The 21,758-nt window shown below is 43.3% G+C and overlaps 1 protein-coding gene across 6 annotated transcripts in view; it reads right to left on the reverse strand.

Annotated features, from left to right (window-relative positions):
• MIX23 (mitochondrial matrix import factor 23) overlaps window positions 1-21,758 on the reverse strand; it is a 61,918-nt gene that overhangs the window by 12,042 nt on the left and 28,118 nt on the right. For 2 of the 6 annotated variants that reach the window (XM_084626556.1, XM_084626554.1), the window contains exon 4: window positions 19,451-19,510. The exons of 1 other annotated variant lie outside the window; for it this stretch is intronic. In XM_084626556.1, the coding sequence (XP_084482682.1) occupies window positions 19,451-19,510 (60 nt within the window). Of the gene's footprint in view, window positions 1-13,954; window positions 14,248-15,972; window positions 16,130-19,450; window positions 19,511-21,758 lie in introns of those variants that run through there. 3 more of the 6 variants (XR_014711359.1, XM_084626558.1, XM_084626559.1) reach the window with 3 other exon arrangements.

Raw genomic sequence — 21,758 nt, forward strand, 5'->3', positions numbered from 1 at the left:
ATAGCAACTGTGAAAAAATGGGACAGGGGGTGGTGGGTAATAGGCACCTATATAAGAAAATGTCCCAAAAAATGGGACTGTCCCTATAAAAACGGGACATCTGGTCACCCTTACTGGCCTGTAATTGCCGGGATCACCTCTGGTGCCCTTTTTAAAAATTGGAATCACATTAGCTATCCTCCAGTCATTTGGTACATCCTGTCCTGAGGTGACATGTACCCAGTCAATATGGGTGTGACATTATGCCCCATATTCTTCAGAGACCTATTGTTATGATATGAATATGGCATAACTAAGATATGTTTTATGCAAGTTGAGTCATGTGAGGTATCATTGGAAAGGTTATGATTCACTGGATGTGATTGTTCTATTTGAATGTATGTATCATTTCTTGCATCTGAAGAAGTGTTCTTTTACCCATGAAATCTTATGCCCAAATAAATCTGTTAGTCTTTAAGGTGCCACCGGACTCCTTGTTGTTTTTGTATCATTTCTGTATCTGAAGTTAGGAATATGGACTATGTATCAATTACAAAAGTGCTTGCATCTGGGGAACGTCCACCAGACAATAGGCAATCAGCCTGGATGGACCATTAGGAAAGACAATAGGACTTTGAAGATAGTAATCTCCCACCTTCCTGAGAATCTTCCTGGGATGCTGCTTTAACACTGCAAGGTCATGTGATCATGTCACCTGGTACAGGATACCATCCTGAGCTGCTGGTATTTTTCCACTGGAAGGGGGTGGGCATCAGACTAGGAAACAAAAGGTTCCCAACATATGTAAATCCTATTTAAGGCTGCGGAGTTACTCTTGGTTCTTCTCCAGTGCCTCCCCACCCAAGAAGGAAGACTGCTGAAAACACCTGAAGAAACAAAGCAACTAAGGTGGGGGAGCATTAGGGGGGGTAGGGACTGAACTCAGGTGAGAAAGATCTTGCCTGTGAAAGGAATACCTGGAGGTTTCATGATTTAATGATCATTAATGATCTGGAGGATGGCGTGGATTACACCGTCAGCAAGTTTGCAGATGACACTAAACTGGGAGGAGTGGTAGATAGGCTGGAGGGTAGGGATAGGATACAGAGGGACCTAGACAAATTAGAGGATTAGGCCAAAAGAAATCTGATGAAGTTCAACAAGGATAAGTGCAGAGTCCTGCACTTAGGACGGAAGAATCCCATGCACTGCTACAGACTAGGGACCAAGTAGTAAGGCAGCAGTTCTGCAGAAAAGGACCTAGAGGTTACAGTGGATGAGAAGCTGGATATGAGTCAACAGTGTGCCCTTGTTGCCAAGAAGGCTAACAGCATTTTGGGCTGTATAGGTAGGAGCATTGCCAGCAGATAGAGGGACGTGATTGTTCCCGCTATTCGACATTGGTGAGGCCTCATCTGGAGTACTGTGTCCAGTTTTGGGCCCCACACTGCAACAAGGATGTGGAAAAATTGGAAAACGTCCAGCGGAGGGCAACAAAAATGATTAGGGGTCTGGAACACATGACTTGTGAGGAGAGGCTGAGGGAACTGGGATTGTTTAGTCTGCAGAAGAGAAGAATGAGGGGGGATTGGATAGCTGCTTTCAACTACCTGAAAGGGGGTTCCAAAGAGGATGGATCTAAACTGCTCTCAGTGGTAGCAGATGACAGAACAAGGAGTAATGGTCTCAAATTTCAGTGGGGGAGGTTTAGGTTGGATATTAGGAAAAACTTTTTCACTAGGAGGGTGGTGAAGCACTGGAATGCGTTACGTAGGGAGATGGTGGAATCTCCTTCCTTAGAAGTTTTTAAGGTCAGGCTTGACAAAGCCCTGGCTGGGATGATTTAGTTGGGGATTGGTCCTGCTTTGATTAGGGTGTTGGACTAGATGACCTCCTGAGGTCCCTTCCAAACCTGATATTCTATGATTCTATGATTTAAGCTGCAAGCCATGCAGTTCACCTTCAAGAAACTCTGCAACATGCTTAAAACAACATTTAGGGTGAAAGTTATTATTTGCACTCAGTATTCTTTAGTATATTAAGCTTTGTTTGCGTGCTTTGTTTTATTTGCTCAGTAATCTGCTTTGTTCTGTTTGTTGTCCCTTATAATCACTTAAAATCTACCTTTTGTAGTTAATAAACTTTTTTTTGCTTATTCTAAAACCCAGTTTGGGCTATACATAACTGGGGGTTGGGGAAGCTGTGCATATCTTCCTCCACATTGAGGGTGGGGGGAACGAATGTCATGAGCTTACACTGTATAGATCTCTGTACACCACAAGACAATATAATTTTGGGTTTACACTCCAGAGGGTGTGTGCACCTGAGTGCTGGGAAATCTCCAAGGTGATTCTTCCCACACAGAGCTGATTGCAGACTCTGTGTGATTCTACAGCTCGGTATGTCCCTACCTCTGTGTGCAGCAGGACAGGGTGAGGGAGCCCAGGCTAGTGGAATGGGTGGGCTTAGTGGGACCCCAGTACATCAGGTGGCACCCCAAAAGGGGGGGGTCCAACCCATCACAATGGGGATAGTTAAAATCCCCCATTATTACTGAGTTTTTTATTTTTATACCCTCTCTAATGTCCCTGAGCATTTCACAGTCACCATCCTGGTCAGAAAGAAAAGGAGTACTTGTGGCACCTTAGAGACTAACCAATTTATTAGAGCATAAGCTTTCGTGAGCTACAGCTCACTTCCTCAGATGCATATCGTGGAAACTGCAGCAGGCTTTATATATACACAGAGAATATGAAACAATACCTCCTCCCACCCCACTGTCCTGCTGGTAATAGCTTATCTAAAGTGATCATCAGGTGGGCCATTTCCAGCACAAATCCAGGTTTTCTCACCCTCCACCCCCCCACACAAATTCACTCTCCTGCTGGTGATAGCCCATCCAAAGTGACAACTCTTTACACAATGTGCATGACAATCAAGTTGGGCTATTTCCTGCACAAATCCAGGTTTTCTCCCACCCCCCCCCACCCCCATACACACACAAACTCACTCTCCTGCTGGTAATAGCTCATCCAAACTGACCACTCTTCAAGTTTAAATCCAAGTTAAACCAGAACATCTGGGGGGGGGGTAGGGAAAAACAAGAGGAAACAGGCTACCTTGCATAATGACTTAGCCACTCCCAGTCTCTATTTAAGCCTAAATTAATAGTATCCAATTTGCAAATGAATTCCAATTCAGCAGTTTCTCGCTGGAGTCTGGATTTGAAGTTTTTTTGTTTTAAGATAGCGACCTTCATGTCTGTGATTGCATGACCAGAGAGATTGAAGTGTTCTCCGACTGGTTTCCACGATATGCATCTGAGGAAGTGAGCTGTAGCTCACGAAAGCTTATGCTCTAATAAATTGGTTAGTCTCTAAGGTGCCACAAGTACTCCTTTTCTTTTTGCGAATACAGACTAACACGGCTGTTACTCTGCATCCTGGTCAGGTGATCGGTAGGATATCCCTACTACTATATTCGTATTATTCAAGCATGAAATTACTATCCCTACAGATTCAAACAGAACAGTTTGGTTCATTTAAGATTTTTACTTCATTTGACTCTACACTTCCTTTCACATATAGTGCTACTCCCCCACCAGCATGACCTGTTCTGTCCTTCCAATATCATAGAATCATAGAAGATCAGGGTTGGAAGGGACCTCAGGAGGTCATCTAGTCCAACCCCTTGCTCAAAGCAGGACCAATCCCCAATTTTTGCCCCAGATCCCTAAATAGCCCCCTCAAGGATTGAACTCACAACCCTGGGTTTAGCAGGCCAATGCTCAAACCACTGAGCTATCCCTCCCCCGTTTTGTATCCTGGTGTTACTGTGTCCCATTGGTTATCCTAATTCCACCAAGTTTCTGTGATGCCTATTATATCAATGTCCTCATTTAATATGAGTCACTCTAGGGTGGGTTGGTTTTTTTTGTTTTGTTTTGTTTTGTTTTTACGCTTTAAAATTTGTTTTAAATTTTAGGTATTTTTCCACAGATAATGTTACAATTTCAAGGTCTCATATCATTCAGTCTACCAGAGGTAAAAACCAGTGCTTTATATCTTTGTAAAAGATGGTAAAAGGTGGTGGTTGTGATGTTGGCAGGCTTAGGCACAAGCTCATGCCAAGGCTCCAGGCGCCACTGAACACTTACAAGTGTATAGCTGGAAACCAGTCATACTTACCTGTGATTTTACAGACCTTTATCATATCCCCCCTCAGTCATCTCTTTCCTAAGATGAACAGTTCTAATCTTTTTAGTCTCTCCTCATATGTAAGTCACTCCATATCCTTGAGATCTTTGTTGTCCTCCTCTGAATCTTTGCCCGTTCCACCATATCCTTTTTGAGATGGGGCAATCAGAACTGGACACAGTATGCAAGGTATGGGTACAGCATGGATTTTATATAGTGACATTGTGATATTTTCTATCTATCCCTTTCCTAATAATTCCTAACATTCTGTTAGTCATTTTGTCCACAGCTGGCACACTGAGGTGAAGTTTTCAGAGAACTATCCATGGTGACGCCAAGACCTCTCTTGAGTTGTAATAGCTAATTTAGACCCCATCATTACATATGTGTAGTTCAGATTATGTTTTCCAATGGGCACTACTTTGCACTTATCAATGCTGAATTTCATCTGCCATATTGTTGCCCAATCACCCAGTTTTGTGAGATCCCTTTGTAGCTCTTCGCAGTCAGTTTTGGGCTTAGCTATCTTGAACATTTTTGTATTATCTGCAAACTTTGCCACTTCTCTGTTTACTCCCTTTTCCAGATCATTAATAAATATGTTGAACAGCACAGACAAGGATGTCTTCTTGCCGGGGGGATTTTCAGCAGTCTGGTGGCCTGCATGACAGTGGTCTCCAGGGCTTAGGGATGGTAAGGGAAGGCACCATCACAGAAGGAATCTTCAGCGCAAGGGTGAAGGAGTAGTGATATTTAGCAAGTCTGGGCTGTTTGTGTGGCGTATACTCAGTGTTTTGAGTGTAGGCAGCTCCTGTTTGTTATTCCCGACCTAAACCCAGTTTTTGCCCTAGCAAAGAGAAGGTGTTAACATTTGCAAACAGCACATGAGCACTGTGGGCAGAAAGAGTTCTGCAGCATGACATCCCTGACCGGGGCGGTGAACCAGAATCCGGCGCAACAGATGTTGTAGCCAACCTGCTAATGCAAAACATCTGTCTGAGACTGACTAGCTGCCCTGTATCCCAACAATGTCAATAAAAGCTGCATTTCCCCCATCTTTTACTATCCAATCTTTTTTCCCTCTTTATGGGTCTGTTTTGTCAAAAGCAGGAAAGTGACTATGATTCCCAGCTCAAGCTGAAACACAGAACTAATCCTTTCTTCCCCACCAAGGAAAGCTGTTTGGCACAATAAGATACTAATAGTCAACCTTTCTAAAAAGACTTTGATGGGTTTTGACTAAGTTTGTGTTGCATAACTCAATTTCATTGGGTTTTGCCTTGCTTTGATTTCTTTCCTTTCTTATGTTTCAATTAATAAATTGTCATGAGTTTCCTAAATGTGTTTGCCATGGTACTAAGAAGGCTGAAATCTCTCTATATAACAAACCCTGAGCCTTGTTTAAAACTGTTTAATGCTGGACAGGTTTAGGGTCATGTTAACACCTTTGACTCTTTGGGCTTCTTTATTCCACCTAAATGAATACAAGTCTCTACCTTCCCTGGGGCTGGGGTCACTGCTGTTACATTCCATCCTCCTGCCCCCCAAGTGAGTGGTGCCCCCTCCAGCTCCCAGCAAGACTGATAACAGTCTTCAAATATGTTAAGGGCTGTTATAAAGAAGACGGTGATCAATTGTTCTCCATGTCCACTGAAGGCAGAACAGGAAGTAATGAATTTAATCTGCAGCAGGGGAGATTGAGGTTAGATATATGAAAAAAACTTTCTAAATAGAAAGATAGTTAAACTCTGGAATAGGCTTCCAAGGGAAGCTGTGGAATCCCCATTCACTGGAGGTTTTCAAAAACAGAGCGGACAAGCATTTGTCAGGGATGGTCTAGATTTACTTGGTCTTGCCTCAATGCAGGGACTGGACTTGATGACTTCTCGAGATCTCTTCCACCCCAACAAGTCTGTGATTCCACGTAGATTAATCCTACCCCTATATTTGTTTGTAGTACACCATCTGTGTTCATGACTTATACATGTGTTGCTCAAGCACTCGTCACACTTACTCCACAAGAGCTTCCAATCAGCCCTTTTAGAATTCCCAGTAGGAGTTCCTCTAGTCGTGTCTTCAATATCATCCTTTCCTTGGTTCATACTAAGTACAGGGAAACAACCACTTCCCATTCCCTCTTCCTTGTAAATTTCCCAGCTACATTTACTAGCTATACTTGTTGCAATTCCCAGCTCCAAACAGGAAAAGGAAACAGTAACTGAGTTAAACCTAACTGGTGTTCCATTACTTAGTATTATCAGATGGTGCTCATCAATAAACTTTTCCAAACATTTGCCATTGTGATCAGATTTCCCACTTCCCCATAATTCATTATGGCTATTCAAATCTCCACATATAATACATGGACCCTTTACATCTCTAATTAGCAGGATGGGGTGTGGAAGAATGCTTTCAGAAGTCTTAAAAAATCAACACTCCAATGCAGAAACTACAGAATCCGAACCACCAAACAAACGAAAAACAACCTTCTGCTGGTGGCATATGACTCAGATGATGAAAATGAACATGCGTCGGTCGGGATTGCTCTGGATTGTTATCGAGCAGAACCCTTCATCAGCATGGGTGCACACCCTCTGGAATGGTGGTCGAAGCATGAAGGGGCATATGAACCTTTAGCGCATCTGGCACGTAAATATCTTGCGACACCAGCTACAACAGTGCCATGCGAATGCCTGTTCTTACTTTCAGGTAACACTGTAAACAAGAAGCAGGCACCATTATCTCCCGTAAATGTAAACAAACTTGTTTGTCTTAGTTCTGAGTGGAATTGTAGGCTCCACAGTTTTACATTGTTTTGTTTTTGAATGCAGGGGGTTTTTGTACATAGTATTTTTCTGTAGAATTCTCTTGTTTTTTAAAGTGCAAATATTTGTAATAAAAAATAAAAATAAAGTGAGCACTGAACACTTTGGATTCTGTTTGTAATTGAAATCAATATATTTGAAAATGTAGAAAAACATCCAAAATATTTAATAAATTTCAATTGGTATTCTATTGTTTAACTGAGATTAATCACGCAATTAATTTTTTTAATCGCTTGACAGCCCTATTTGAAATACTAACCTAGGCAAGGCCACAGAGTTTTTGAGGGACTATTCAGGCTGTGCATTGTATTTTTCAGAAGGAAATGAGTGACAAATTTGCACTTTCATTCCCTTTGATACCATTGGGCTCAAACATAAGGCTGTGAGTACAAATGTACAGCCACAAATGACAATGCTAGCTCGAAAATTGAGGGAATTGTCTAAAGTATGAATTCATACAGGCAATCATCTCAAGGAACTACGGTTAAGAGAGTTAAGACAGTTAAACATTTTATTCAATATGAGGTACACACCTGTAGTCTTTATCAGTAAAGAGTTTCTAGGTTTGTGCTTACAGTTTGAGTACCTATATCTATTACTATCCTCCATCTACACCATACTGTACACCTGCAAAGCTTGATAAACTACTGAGTAGCCTTATCTGTGAAACAGGACTTGTCTATGTGATTTAGTTTACAGCAAGCCAGGCTGTAAATCTACAGTGCACTAGCCTGCCGTGCACTAAATCACCAACCATATAGACCAGAGGACCCATTCAGTTGAAAGAAAATTCCAAGGGACGCACCTCAAAAAGAGTTATACTTTTAACGTGTCCTTATACTGGAGAATAAATGCTACTCATAATGATACAGCCCAGTTATACCTGTGTATCTGGACATCATAGAGAACAACAGATTTCTTCACTAAATGGTCACTGAACCAACAAAAAGTCATTCAATTTTAGACTTGGTTTTGTTAAATAGTGAGGATATTATATAAGAGCTGGTCATAGGAAATAACCTTGGACTGAGTGATCACAAACTGGTTCAGTTTAAATTAAGTGGAATGAATCTAAACAAGGTTGGCTACTAGGATTTTTGGTTTCAAAAGGGTAATTAAGGGAATTAATTCAAGAAGTCAATGGGACCGAAGTGCTCAAGGACTAGCACTCAGAACACTTGGAATTTCTTTAAGTCAAAAGGTACAAAATCTATCTGGGAATTTACAAACCCATGTAAGGGAATACACTTGTAAGAAAGAGCTCCACACCTAACTTGAATTACCACCGCAAAAAGAATATTAGGAATAAACACAGAACATACAGGGAAAGGAAAAAGGGAGCAATCAAAGACAACTATATGCCTTGGAGGTCAGAAAAACGTAGGAATAAATTTAGAATTGTTAAAATCAAGCTGAGCTAGACCTTGCAAAGGAAATTAACAGTAAGAGGTTTGTAGTAGGGATGTAAACAGGGTTTATAAATAGTAACTGTGTAACCTATTAAAATTCTATCCATTAAATGGTTAACCATTAAGGAGTTCACATAAACAGGGAACTACGGGTGCGGGGGGTGCTGCACATTTTACGTAGGGTTCTGCTGCCCTATGCGGCAGCGGAGTTTAATCGTTAACCGAAACTAATAAGACCGATGCTTATTGGTTAACCGGTTAAACTTTTATCTCTCTAGTTTGTAGTTATACAATAAAAAGAGGAAATGAAGGATGAGGAAGGGCCACTATGCAGTATGGCTGGGGTAGAGATAAAAGATAATCTAAGTATTGCCCTAAAACTAAATGAATAATTTGCCTCAATTTTCAATAAAGATGAAAGTACAGAACACAGACATGAAGGCAGGATGGCTGGTGGAATGCGTAGAGAAGCAAAGATTACCACATGGCAGGCGAAAGACTTAGATCTTAATTTGCTCAAATTGGGAGGGTGAATAATTTCCATCCCTGAATACTGAAAGAACTGGCAGATGAGACCGCTGGTCCAATACCCAGAATTTTTAATAAATCTATCAATTTAGGATCAGTACTTTATGAGCAGAGAATAGCCAACCTATATTTCAGAAAGGGGAAAAAAGTTATCCAGGCAATTACAGACCTCTTAGCCTGACCTTAATAGCATGTACGGTTTCAGAATAAATTCTGAAGGAAAGGATTACTAAATGCATCGCAGTATATGGAAAATGGGCTGTAATGCAACATGGAATTACCGAAGGTAGCACATGGCAGACTACTCCCACAGTATTTTTGCCAGCAAGTTAAAGGAGTATGGGCTGGATGAATGGACTATAAGGTGGATAGAAAGCTGGCTAGATTGTCGGGCTCAATGGGTAGTGATCAATGGCTCCATGTCTAGTTGGCAGCCGGTATCAAGTGGAGTGCCCCAAGGGTCAGTCCTGGGTCCGGTTTTGTTCAATATCTTCATAAATGATCTGGAGGATGGTGTGGATTGCACCCTCAGCAAGTTTGCAGATGACACTAAACTGGGAGGAGAGGTAGATATGCTGGAGAGTAGGGATAGGATACAGAGGGACCTAGAGAAATTAGAGGATTGGGCCAAAAGAAATCTGATGAGGTTCAACAAGGACAAGTGCAGAGTCCTGCACTTAAGATGGAAGAATCCCATGCACCGCTACAGACTGGGGACCGAATGGCTCGGCAGCAGTTCTGCAGAAAAGGACCTAGGGGTTACAGTGGACGAGAAGCTGGATATGAGTCAACAGTGTGCCGTCGTTGCCAAGAAGGCCAATGGCATTTGGGGGTGTATACGTAGGGGCATTGCCAGCAAATCAAGGGACGTGATCGTTCCCCTCTATTCAACATTGGTGAGGCCTCATCTGGAGTACTGTGTCCAGTTTTGGGCCCCACACTACAAGAAGGATGTGGAAAAATTGGAAAACATCCAGCGGAGGGCAACAAAAATGATTAGGGGACTGGAACACATGATTTATGAGGAGAAGCTCAGGGAACTGGGATTGTTTAGTCTGCGGAAGAGAAGAATGAGTGGGGATTTGATAGCTGCTTTCAACTACCTGAAAGGGGGTTCCAAAGAGGATGGATCTAGACTGTTTTCAGTGGTAGCTGATGACAGAACAAGGAGTAATGGTCTCAAGTTGCAGTGGGGGAGGTTTAGGTTGGATATTAGGAAAAACTTTTTCACTAGGAAGGGGTGAAGCACTGGAATGCGTTACCTAGGGAGATGGTGGAATCTCCTTCCTTAGATATTTTTAAGGTCAGGCTTGACAAAGCCCTGGCTGGGATGATTTCATAGAATCATAGAATATCAGGGTTGGAAGGGACCTCAGGAGGTCATCTAGTCCAACCCCCTGCTCAAAGCAGGACCGATCCCCGATTCGGGGATCGGTCCTGCTTTGAGCAGGGGGTTGGACTAGATGACCTCCTGAGGTCCCTTCCAACCCTGATATTCTATGATTCTATATAAATAAATGGTATTCTACTATTAACAGTGCAATTAGCTGCAATTAATTTTTTTTAATCACACGATTAATCAAGATTCATTTTTTTAATCGCTTGACAGCCCTAATTACAATCTTTATTCTTTCTGTTCTCTTTTCTGCTTGTGAAGTGCAGTTTATTACTTCTATCATAAATACTACAAATTTCTCTCTCTTCAAGAAATATATCTTTCTCTATTTCTCTTATATATCATACCTTTTGTGACATTATGTTGTAGTAAAGGTACCTTCTCTTATTGGTTTTCCCCTTCCTCACTTGTCTCTTTAAATACTTTTTAGCAGCTTTTAGCTTCTGTGTAAGTCCAGATATCTTGTTGATAATTCTTGTTCTTCGTAAATCCCTAGCCTGTTTAGGTACCATGTATCCTTCATACACTGTACTGTGTTATCATCACAGTCAATACAGTTTAGGTCTGCTTTTTCTGCAGTTTTCATATGAATGCTCCCCTCCACATTTACCACATTTTGTTTTACCTCTTCACATATTTGTCACATATCCAAACTTTTGACACTCCTAAAATCTCAAAGGGGGTGGAATACATGGTTTAGACCAAAACAACTGATATCCTAGCTTTATCCTGACATGTAAAGTCCTTGCTTTACATGTTATTTTCACAGCTGTGGATGGTTTGCCCCCCCCCGCCCCATCTTTACTTCCTTATTCAGCGATTTGGCACTGCCAATATTGTGGTTTCCCACCCTACTCTTTGTTCCTGCTGCTTCTTCAGATGTGTCTGTTCTTGTTGTCTAATGTGCATCCATTCTTCATTCCTAGCTTCTTCTCCCTCACATTCTACAGCAACTTCTGTGTGATTCATCCTGCTTTTGCCATCTCCAGGGCACAGCCACTCTCCACCCACCTGCCAGCCCAGCCCAGGGTAAGTCTGCCTGGAAAACCCTCAAGGAGGCAACCAGATAACTTCCTGTGTCTCCTTTGGGCTTAAAGAGTGATTCAAGCCAATCAGAGAGGCTGAACATCTCCTCCCATCAGGAGTGTGGCAGGGCCCACTCACTCCTGCCTCTGCTTGAGTCCACAAACAGCTCAGAGACCTTTATGCTGGTAAAAAACCCAGTGGAATTTGTTTACAATGTTGGTTCCCACCACCCTTGTACACTATACAGCCATACTCCTACAGTCATAGGGAGCCCTCAGCTCCTGAGGCAAGGAAGGAAGAGCAATCCCTCTCACTGTCTGCTTCTCTTCTCCTATTTCCTTCTGTGCCCTTTTGTATCCTCTGCCTAATGGCTTAATTAGCCTTCCAGCTCCCCTCCACCTACCGATTAGGCACAGCTCTTCTTAAAGAGGTCTTTAATTGGAGCTGCAGTGACCAGCCTGCTGGCTCAGAGAGAGTTGCCCAGCACTCTGCCACAAAGACCTTCATGGGCCGTGCCTCCAGTAAGCTAGGCTCTACCAGCCCATGCTCTGCTGGTCACAGTGAGCTACTTGGGTGGTGGTCCAGTCTGAGGACTGCCTAGGGACCTGGGGACCAAACTTCAATACCCAGATTTAAATCTCCACTACCCTGACTTGTAGCAGGGATTTGAACCCAAGTCTCCCCCAACCCAGTGAGTGCTACAGAATCATAGAATATTAGAGTTGGAAGAGACCTCAGGAGGTCATCTAGTCCAATCCCCTGCTCAAAGTAGGACCAACACCAACTAAATCATCCCAGCCAAGGCTCTATCAAGCCAGGCCTTAAAAACCTTTAAGGAAGGAGATTCCACCGCCTCCCTAGGTAACCCATTCCAGTGCTTCACCACCCTCCTAGTGAAATAGTGTTTCCTATATCCAGCCTAGACCTCCCCCACTGCAACTTGAGACCATTGCTCCTTGCCACCACTGAGAACAGCCTCGATCCATCCTCTAAGGAACACCCCTTCAGGCAGCTGAATGCTGCTATCAAATCCCCCCCTCACTCTTCTCTTCTGCAGAAAAAATAACCCCAGGTCCCTCAGCCTCTTCTTATAAGTCCATATGTGCCCCAGCCCCCTAATCATTTTCGTTGCCCTCCGCTGGACTCTCTCAAATTTGTCCACATCCCTTCTGTAGAGGGGGGACCAAAACTGGACGCAATTACTCCAGGTGTGGCCTCACCAGTGTCGAATAGAGGGGATTAATCACTTCCCTTGATCTGCTGGCAATGCTCCTACTAGTGCAGCCCAATAACGAGGGCACACTGCTGACTCATATCCAGTTTCTTGTCCACTGTAATCCCCAGGTTCTTTTCTGCAGAACTGCCGCTTAGCCAGTCGGTGGCGGTACATGGGATTCTTCCTTCCTAAGTGTAGGACTCTGCACTTGTCCTTGTTGAACCTCATCAGATTTCTTTTGGCCCAATCCTCCAATTTGTCTAGGTCACTCTGGACCCTATCCCTACCCTCCAGCATATCTACCTCTCCCCCCATCTTAGTGTCATCTGCGAACTTGCTGAGGGTGAAATTAATCCCATCATCCAGATCATTAATAAAGACGTTGAACAAAACCAGCCCCAGCACCAACCCCTGGGGCACTCCGCTTGATACCAGCTGCCAACTAGACATTGAACCGTTGATCACTACCCGTTGAGCCACCAGGTTATAAAGTCACTCTCGCTTTCAATGAATATTTAATTTATAAAAAGTGGAACAGCTCCACCAGGGAAGACGGACACCCACCCCAGAATACCTAATAGCCTAGCTTGTGGGAGTTACATTGTGTCTGAGTTAATGAAAGCCACTCAACACCCCCTATTCTGAGCTGCTTATACAGGATGCTCATCTTCCAAGAAAAGTTTAGGTACGAAACACTATGTCCAGTTTCACTGATATCACAAATAAGCACATTTAAAGTCTAGAGATGCAGTTCTTCTCTCACCAACTCCTACCGCACTGGTATGCTCATCAAACTGGTTTCAAAGATGCTTCAGAAAGCGAGTTTGGCATTAATACTTTCATCAGTTGTTAAAATTCGTAACACAGTCATCACTGTTAAAATGTCAGGTGAAAAAGGATTTGGGTGCCTCATTCCTGTCTCCATCACAAAGCCATCATGCAGTCTATTCCAGTTAGCAGTGTTTGCTCAAAAAGAAACCCAGAGCTGCATTAGTAGATATTATAGATCCAGGTTGGGGAGGAGAGGAATGGTATATAGAGGGTCTGCAGGTCAGGACTGAAGTGTACTGGCAAAGCAGTGTCTGTGTATAACCCTACTGAACTATCACCTGTGGTAAATGGTTCAAGAGAAAAGCCTTTAGCCTCCTACTTTGAGCACTGCTTGAGCACTAAACTCGTTCAAACTATAAAAGTTATATTTTTTTGACCATGTCAGGTCACACTTAAGGGTAGACTACATTTATCCACCATGCTAAAGGTGAAAGCAGTAATACAGGAAGATCTCCCTGGTGCAACAACAGAGGGAGCAATTCTCTATTATCTCTTCCCCTTCTAGGGCTGCTGTGGGTTGGGGAACTCAAGAAAGCGGTAGTATCCCATTCCATCTGAAATTTTTTTTAATAGTTATAAAATGTATTAGTTTTTCACATTTTGTACAAAATAGGAGTTGGTTTCTCTTAATTAGGAGAATCAGCTGAATGTGAGATTTTAACTAGATGAGTCTGAAAACAAAATGAGGCAGGGTTCTCCTGGTTCTGGAACGGTCTCTCTCAGCTTGCCCCATGTCTCTTCAGCTTTGCTCTCATGATTGTAGAACAACTTCACGGGCAGCACTCTTGCATCACTGGCTCTTTGGAGGCTTGTAGTGAATTCTGCAGCGCTCATTAAATACCTAGGAGACCAAAATAAAAAGGGAGTCGTACCTTGTAATAAGCATCCTCAACACAACAGAAGCTGGGGCCAGAACTGGCAATTCTCCCTTTCTACAGTGCACACGTCAAAACTATGACTGACGACTGACCTTGCAGCATTAATGATCATTACCACTCTCGCAGATCCCTGGGCCTAGTCACCTTCCCTGCAGGTCAGTATTCCAACACTTGCAGCCTGGTGCTAAGAGATGGCATAGCACTAGAGGTGCTCACTTTCAGATGAGACAAAATTTAGATCGTAACCATTTGTGGTCACTCACCTGTGGCACATTTCACAAGGGGAAAAACACTGGCGTACTACATTCTGTCAGTCAATAAATTTACTTTGGCATTTTAACTGGATACAGCTGTTCTTTACTTTCTGAGCTCATCTGTTGTGTTGTATCACTGTGCTGCTCAACAGATGCCATGTTGCCCACCAGGGGTGCGGCATTACAGTGGAGGGTGAAATGCAAATTACATTTATGGGTCACACCAGTCTGTAAAAGCTTTGTAGAGTTATTGTATGCTGTTTGCAATCAGTTCAATGTTTTTGGATCAAAATAATTTTGACTACTTGATAGCAGTCAGTCCCTTCAGCTGCACATTCTACCACCTGCAACACTCACATTCAGCACCATGCGTGGCTAAAATCTGGTAAATAGAACTAGTAAGCTCAGATGACCTTCCCATTTCTCCTAATTGGAGGACTCAAACCCCATACAACTGGCTCATACAAGAAATTAACCATCGGAGTTCACTGGGATAAGCAACTATAGAAATCAATTTAAGTTAACTTGAAATAAAACACTCAACTGAAATAATGCTTCGGCACCAAAATAACTAGAGAGACAACTTACAACTGGGTTAGTTATTTCGTTACCAGTCTGTGTGCTGACAAGCCCTGAAAAATGGCAAGGGCACCACCTAGACTCAAGTTGGGGTGCTGACTCAGTATTGATTCAGACTCAATACCTTTTCCTGGTTTATCATGGAGATTTCTTAAGTAAGAGCCAGACCTGACTCTTACCTTTTCAGATCTAAGGCTGTCTCTACCCTGCCACTTTCAGCGCTAAAACTTTAGTCGTTCGGGGGTGTGAAAAAACACCCCCAAGCGACAAAAGTTTTAGCGCTGAAAAGTGCCAGAATAGACGGTGCTTTATTGCCAGGAGCACAAAGCTGCCACCCCTCATTCGCGGTGGTTACTTTTTATCACTGGGAGAGCGGCGCCCCGGCGACGCAGCGTGACTACGCTGCCCACGTCACAGCGCTGCCGCTGGGTTGTAACGTGGGCAGGGTAGACATACCCTAAAATAGCGTGAGCTGTAATGCATGCGTCACACACATTCTTACCACCAACTGGAAGGGTAGGGTATTTAGTGTTCAGCCAATTATGGCTCATTTTATAGAAGTACTTAAAACTGTTCCAGAGTTGTCCCTTTCTACAGTCCCATGCTCTCTGGATTGAGTTCCAAAGGAAAGGAAAGGAAAGGAAAGGAAAGGATCTTTAGGGCCTGCCACCAACCTCAGCAAAAAATTGTAAGTTTGCATAGTGCACAGCTTCAGATTCTACTTTCAAAGATCTGTTCAATACCCCCTCTGCCTGACAAGAGATTTGAACATGCATCTCCCACCTCTCAGGTGAGTGCTCGCCTCTCCTCCCCTCCCAGTTTGTGTGCAGTTCAGCGTGCTCTGAAAACACCTACCAGATTGGGCCATGCAGGCAAGACAGGCAGGGTAATGCCTAGTTTCACCTGGTTTGAGGATCCTGCTGGGGCTTCAGCATGAGCTAGGCACCTGGGCACCAAGACTGAGGCAGCCGTATACATGCCCAGAGGAAGAAACTTCAAGTCCCTGATGCACCTAACGGCAGAAATGTAGGCTCTGAGTGATTTTTAGGTGACTCCAGGGTTAGGTGGCAGCTTAGCAGGGGTTTTCAGTGGCACCTAAGTTTCTTTGTGAACGTAGTCCTTGATGGCTAGATGGGTGGTATAAACCAAATTCACCTCTACTAGTAGACAATCCCATAAAACAGCACCCTTTTTCTGCTAAGCCACACCTACTTTCCAAGTTCCCCAGAGACACAGTATTCATTTCTTAGTAACTGCCAATTTGAGGTGAATGAGGTAAAGATAATTAGTCCAAAAAGCAGCTTTCACTCAATTAAAAATAATCACACTTCTGTGAAAATGCTGTGCCTGCTATTGGTTTCATTACACAAAATAAAACTATTTCCCCATGTTTATTCCCCCACCCCACCCCCACCGTTCCTCAGACATTCCTTTTAACTCCTGGAAATGGCCCACCTTGATTATCACTACAAAAGGTTTCCCCTTCCCCCGCCTCCCAGCTCTCCTGCTGGTAATAGCTCACCTTACCTGATCACTCTCCTTACAGTGTGTATGGTAACACCCATTGTTTCATGTTCTCTGTGTATATAAATCTCCCCACTGTATTTTCCACTGAATGCATCCGATGAAGTGAGCTGTAGCTCACGTGAGCTTATACTCAAATAAATTGGCTAGTCTCTAAGGTGCCACAAGTACTCCTTTTCTTTTTGCAAATACAGACTAACATGGCTGCTACCCACTGACATGGCTTCCCACTGATATGGATGGGAGCAATTCATACCTCCCTCAAAGATACTATTTCAGGCTGTCACCTAACTGAGACACAGATCAATGTATTGGGTAGAACTGTTTGAAATACTTTGAATGCAGTTTGTCAAATGCAATTTAAAAAAAAAAAAATTAAAGTGGTCAATAAAAAAAAAAGTTATCAAAATGGCTTACTTACCAAGAGCCTGCTTTGCAGGAAACAAAAACTCAGTGACCATTTTGGTAATGTTTTTTGGACAAAAGCATGAAACACTTCTGAAAAAATATTTTGAAGTGAAAACAATTTCACTTTTAACAAAAACAAACCAACCCTATTTTGCAACCAGCTCTGGTGCTGGTTAGCGTTAATTTGCATTTTGAAGTTTATTTTTCTGCCATAAGGCCATACATACTGCCATATGCCACATTTCTGCCATACATACTTTTTTTAAAAAATGACAGTTTCAGTTCTGGTACACAATTTAACAGCCACTTACAAAACTGGGCAATTAGGCAGCCATTTGTAATGCTGCACAACTGCATAATAGACATAATATTATAATATTAGGCATAATAACAGTCTCTAATTCAACCAATGGGTTCAAAGCATTTTACAAGACTATAGTACTCTGATGTTCCAGAGAGACTAAAGAAGAAGGAAATTAGATTTACTTGGGGCTTGGCTACACTTGCGAGTTACAGCGCAATAAAGGAGCCCCCGGCGCACTAGCTCGCTATCCATCCACACTGGCAAGTCACGCAGAGCGCTCTGACTCCGTGGCTACAGCGCTGCTGGGACTCCACCTCGGCGAGTGGAAAAACGTTTGCTGCGCCCTCGCTGGAGCGCCGCCAGTGTGAATGAGGTGTTGCATTACTGCGCTCTGATCAGCCTCCGGAAACGTCCCATAATCCTCTTAAGTCAAGTGGCCGCTCTTGTCATTGTTTTTGAATCGCTGCAGGAATGCGGATATGCCCTTTGAAAGCTCCGTTTCTAACAGCTGGCTGCTTATCTGCTCCGAGACAAAGCAACCATTAGTGTGGAGTGCTGTGTGTGACCGGGGGTGGGGGGGTGGGGTCTGCTGCTGTTTCATCTTACAAGACAGCATGCTGACATGCTCTCAGTCCCCCAAAAACCCATCTCTCTCCCCCCACATACACACAACACACTCCCTGTCACACTTCACCCCCCCCCCACATTTGAAAAGCACACTGCAGTCACTTGCATGCTGGGATAGCTGCCCATAATGCACCGCTCCCAATGCCGCTGCAAGTGCCGCAAATGTGGCCATGCCAGTGTGCTTGAAGCTGTCAGTGTGGACAGACTGCAGCGCTTTCCCTACTGCACTCTCTGAAGGCTGATTTAACTCAAAGTGCTCTACATCTGCAAGTGTAGCCAGGCCCTCAGTCATACAGCAAGACACTGGCAGAAGTGGGGATAAAATCCCAGAGTCCCGGTTTCTTATTCCCTACTCTCATCTGCACCAAACAAGAGAAAAATCCATTTTTTTTTTTTTTTTTGTCTCTTGTGCTGTGCATCCCTCTTTTTTACCTCTTGGGGGTTTCAGAATTTAAAAATGAGATACAACTCTTACTGGTCAGAGCTTACTTAGACAGGATGCCTGGGACTTGACTCCACAGTACCAGAACAGACAGTATAATACAGCCTGGCCTGATATCAGTATTAGTGTCTCGAGAATCAATCCCCTTTCTGTAGGGAATACTGGAATGAGATATGGATTACTGGACAAAAACTTTCTACCCTATTTGAAACTAGAAGAGGATCTTAGGAGTCAGATTTCAGAGTAACAGCCGTGTTAGTCTGTATTCACAAAAAGAAAAGGAGTACTTGTGGCACCTTAGAGACTAACCAATTTATTTGAGCATAAGCTTTTGTGAGCTACAGCTCACTTCATAGAAGTGAGATGCCCAGAAGTTCTAGTACTTGGCTTTAAAATGATCTTGGTGCTAGATTACCCACCCCAGAAATTGAAGGACTATTTTCCACAAAACTGGTATAGTACGGGCAGCAGAATTTCCCTCCTACACAGTGCCTCACCGCACAAGGGTGCCTCCATCCTGACACGCACAAGCTCCTTCCAGAGGTAGAAGGGAGTTCAGTCTTCCTGGCCCACTCAGTCCTAGGTATCTCCAACTGAGACGGCTCACAAGAAGGCCAAATAATGCCAGATGTGATGGTGTTTGTGAAACAGATACTTATCCCCCAAGAGCTACACTGAGGTACACCAACTCACCTCACAGAAACCATTAAACATAGGGAAACAACTTTTAGTCACTACAAACCTGAATCAGACTTAGAATAGGTGACCTGCAGGTGAAGCCCATTTCTCTCATGCACACCTTTCAGCCTGTTTTTATCTTTCCTTCGCAGTTTCGTTGAAGGGTTCTTTATCTGTAAACTAATGACTTCAGAGGGGGGAGGTGAAAGTAGGGATCTGGAGCCAGTTCCCTAGAACTGCCTACTTTTTTCCTCCCCTCACCCCCTCCATCACACTCCGATGCACTATGGTCATGCATCAGTTTAAACAGATAACATCACAAACTTAATAAAACAACAACTGTTCTGTACCTTCCAGCTTCTGTCGTTTACTACTTCTTCCACATTCAACTCAGACTGCATCAACTTCAACTGCAAGAAGTATGAGAGAAGACAGACAGCATTCAGAGTCAGATATTAAGAACAGGCCCCCACAGTCTTGGCAATTCACATAATGTGACCCTAAAAACCCCTCAATGCTAACTGGTAAAGGGTTCACTGCTCTGTAACAGTAACTCCTGACAAACTCAGGAGTTTGACTCCTGACAAACTAGCACACTGCTTTCTATCCATAAAAAATGTCACGTGAGGTCTTCAATAAAAGCTGGGGTCATGCTGGTCATGAGTATCAGCATGAGATGTATGTACAAATACTGTGTGTGTACGTACCCACATCCACAAACCTACCTATAAATACACACAAGACATTTTAAGTGTCTTCCTAAAAATGTCAGAATCAAGGCAAGGTTGACAAACAGGTTTCTACCAGACAAAGGATGCATATTCAACTGTTTGCCTCTCGGTACAAGCGTACAGGAAGCCAACACAATGGAAGCCCTGTTTTCATATGAAGTCCACACCAAGGAATACCCTGGGGGTCATCCTGACTCTGGGGACAAAACATGCATTTTGAGGGATACAAAGAGAAAGCCAAAAGACAGCTCTTTATCCTGGTTCTGAAGCACTGCAAAGGACATTCAGGCAAGATAAGATGCCTTTTAGGCAGATGGTTATGCTGTTTAAGTTTAGTCGCTAGAAAGTACGTACAGATTTTTTTATACGTAACCTTCCTCTTTCCATTATCTCTTAATCCTTGACAATAAATTTGATTTTTTTCACAATAAATATCTCAGTGCTGTGATGTGATATATGGGAACTGATCCTCAGATGACTCGAACAAACTGGTATTGTGATAAATGAAAGGGGGGAAGGTAGCTCCCTTTTATGGACACTCAGCCAGCCAGTAGCAGTTCTCTAATTGCTCTACCTGTAAAGGGTTAAAAAGTCTCACTGCTCTGCATAGGTAAAAGGAAGTGAGTGGGCACCTGGCCAAAAGAGCCAATGGGAAGGCTAGAACTTTTCAAAATTGAAACAAGACTCCCCTTTTGTCTGTCAGTTGTTGTTCTTGGGGAAAGGCAGACAGGGAACAGTTATGCTATGAGACGCTTGGACCAGGTATGAAAAATCATCCATATCATACCTCGAAACTAATCATCTAAACCCGCAGATATGTAAGTAGATCAGGAAATGTCTAGGAAGATGCAATTAGATTTCTCTCTTATTTCTTTATGGCTTGTGGATTCCTCTGTGCTAACCCCAGGTGCTTTTATTTTGCTTGTAACGTTTAAGCTGGACCTCAAAAGAGCTATTCTTGATGCTTAATCCTTGTAGTTGTTTGTTTTTTTAAATCTAGCAAAAGCCTAAATGCCCAGATGTATTTTCTTCTTTAAAAAAAAAGAAAAAATGTTTACCTTTTTTAAGAACAGAATTGGATTTGTGTGTCTTAAGAGGTTTGTGCACATGTTGTTTAATTAGCTGGTGGAAACAACCGACTTCCCTTTCTCCTCCCCCCCCTCCCCTTCCGCTCTTCCCCAGAGGAGGGATGAAAGGGTTTGAGGGTACCCCACAGGAAGGAATTCCCAAGTGCATCTTCCTGGGTTCTCAAAGGGGTTTTGCACGTGGGTGATGGAAGCATCTACCAATCCAAGGTCAGAGAAAAGCTGTAACCTTGGAAGTTTAATACAAGCCTGGAGTGGCAAGTATTAATTTTTAGAATCCTTGTGGGCCCCCACCTTCTGCACTCGAGTGCCAGAGTGGGGAATCAGCCTTGACATGGTGTGTACACTGTCCCCTGGGGAAAGCAAACCTGTATTCCTGTAAGTAGCCAGAGACAGGGGCTGGATATCACAGGGGAATGCTTCAAAGGAGCTCAGGGACTGAGATGCATGCATTGTTAGCCTGCAAAGCAATGAGGGCTAGCGTTGCCCTGAGGAGATTGTTTGGGTGGCTACTAGGCTGGTGTTCTCAGGGAGCTGACACCGAGTTAAGCACCAGCATCTCTCTCTCTCTCTCTGGATGCAGTGAGGTAACAAGGTGACTCTCAGTCCTGGGCACCCCAAGTCACACATACCAGCACTGAAGAAGAGCAGCTCCGTGTAGCTCGAAACAGAAGTTGATCCAATAAAACATATTAGTGCACCCACCTTGTCTCTAATAGATTCTAGTAAATTCAAACCTCAAATTCTATTTTTTTTTTTTAAATCAGTTTTTACCACCCTGGAGCAAAGTAAAGTTGCACAGGCTATATTAATTCTGGCGTTTCCTAACTTTACAAGATCAA

This window comes from Lepidochelys olivacea (assembly GCF_965140295.1).
Source record: "Lepidochelys olivacea isolate rLepOli2 genome assembly, chromosome: 1".
Classification (NCBI taxonomy): domain Eukaryota; kingdom Metazoa; phylum Chordata; order Testudines; family Cheloniidae; genus Lepidochelys; species Lepidochelys olivacea.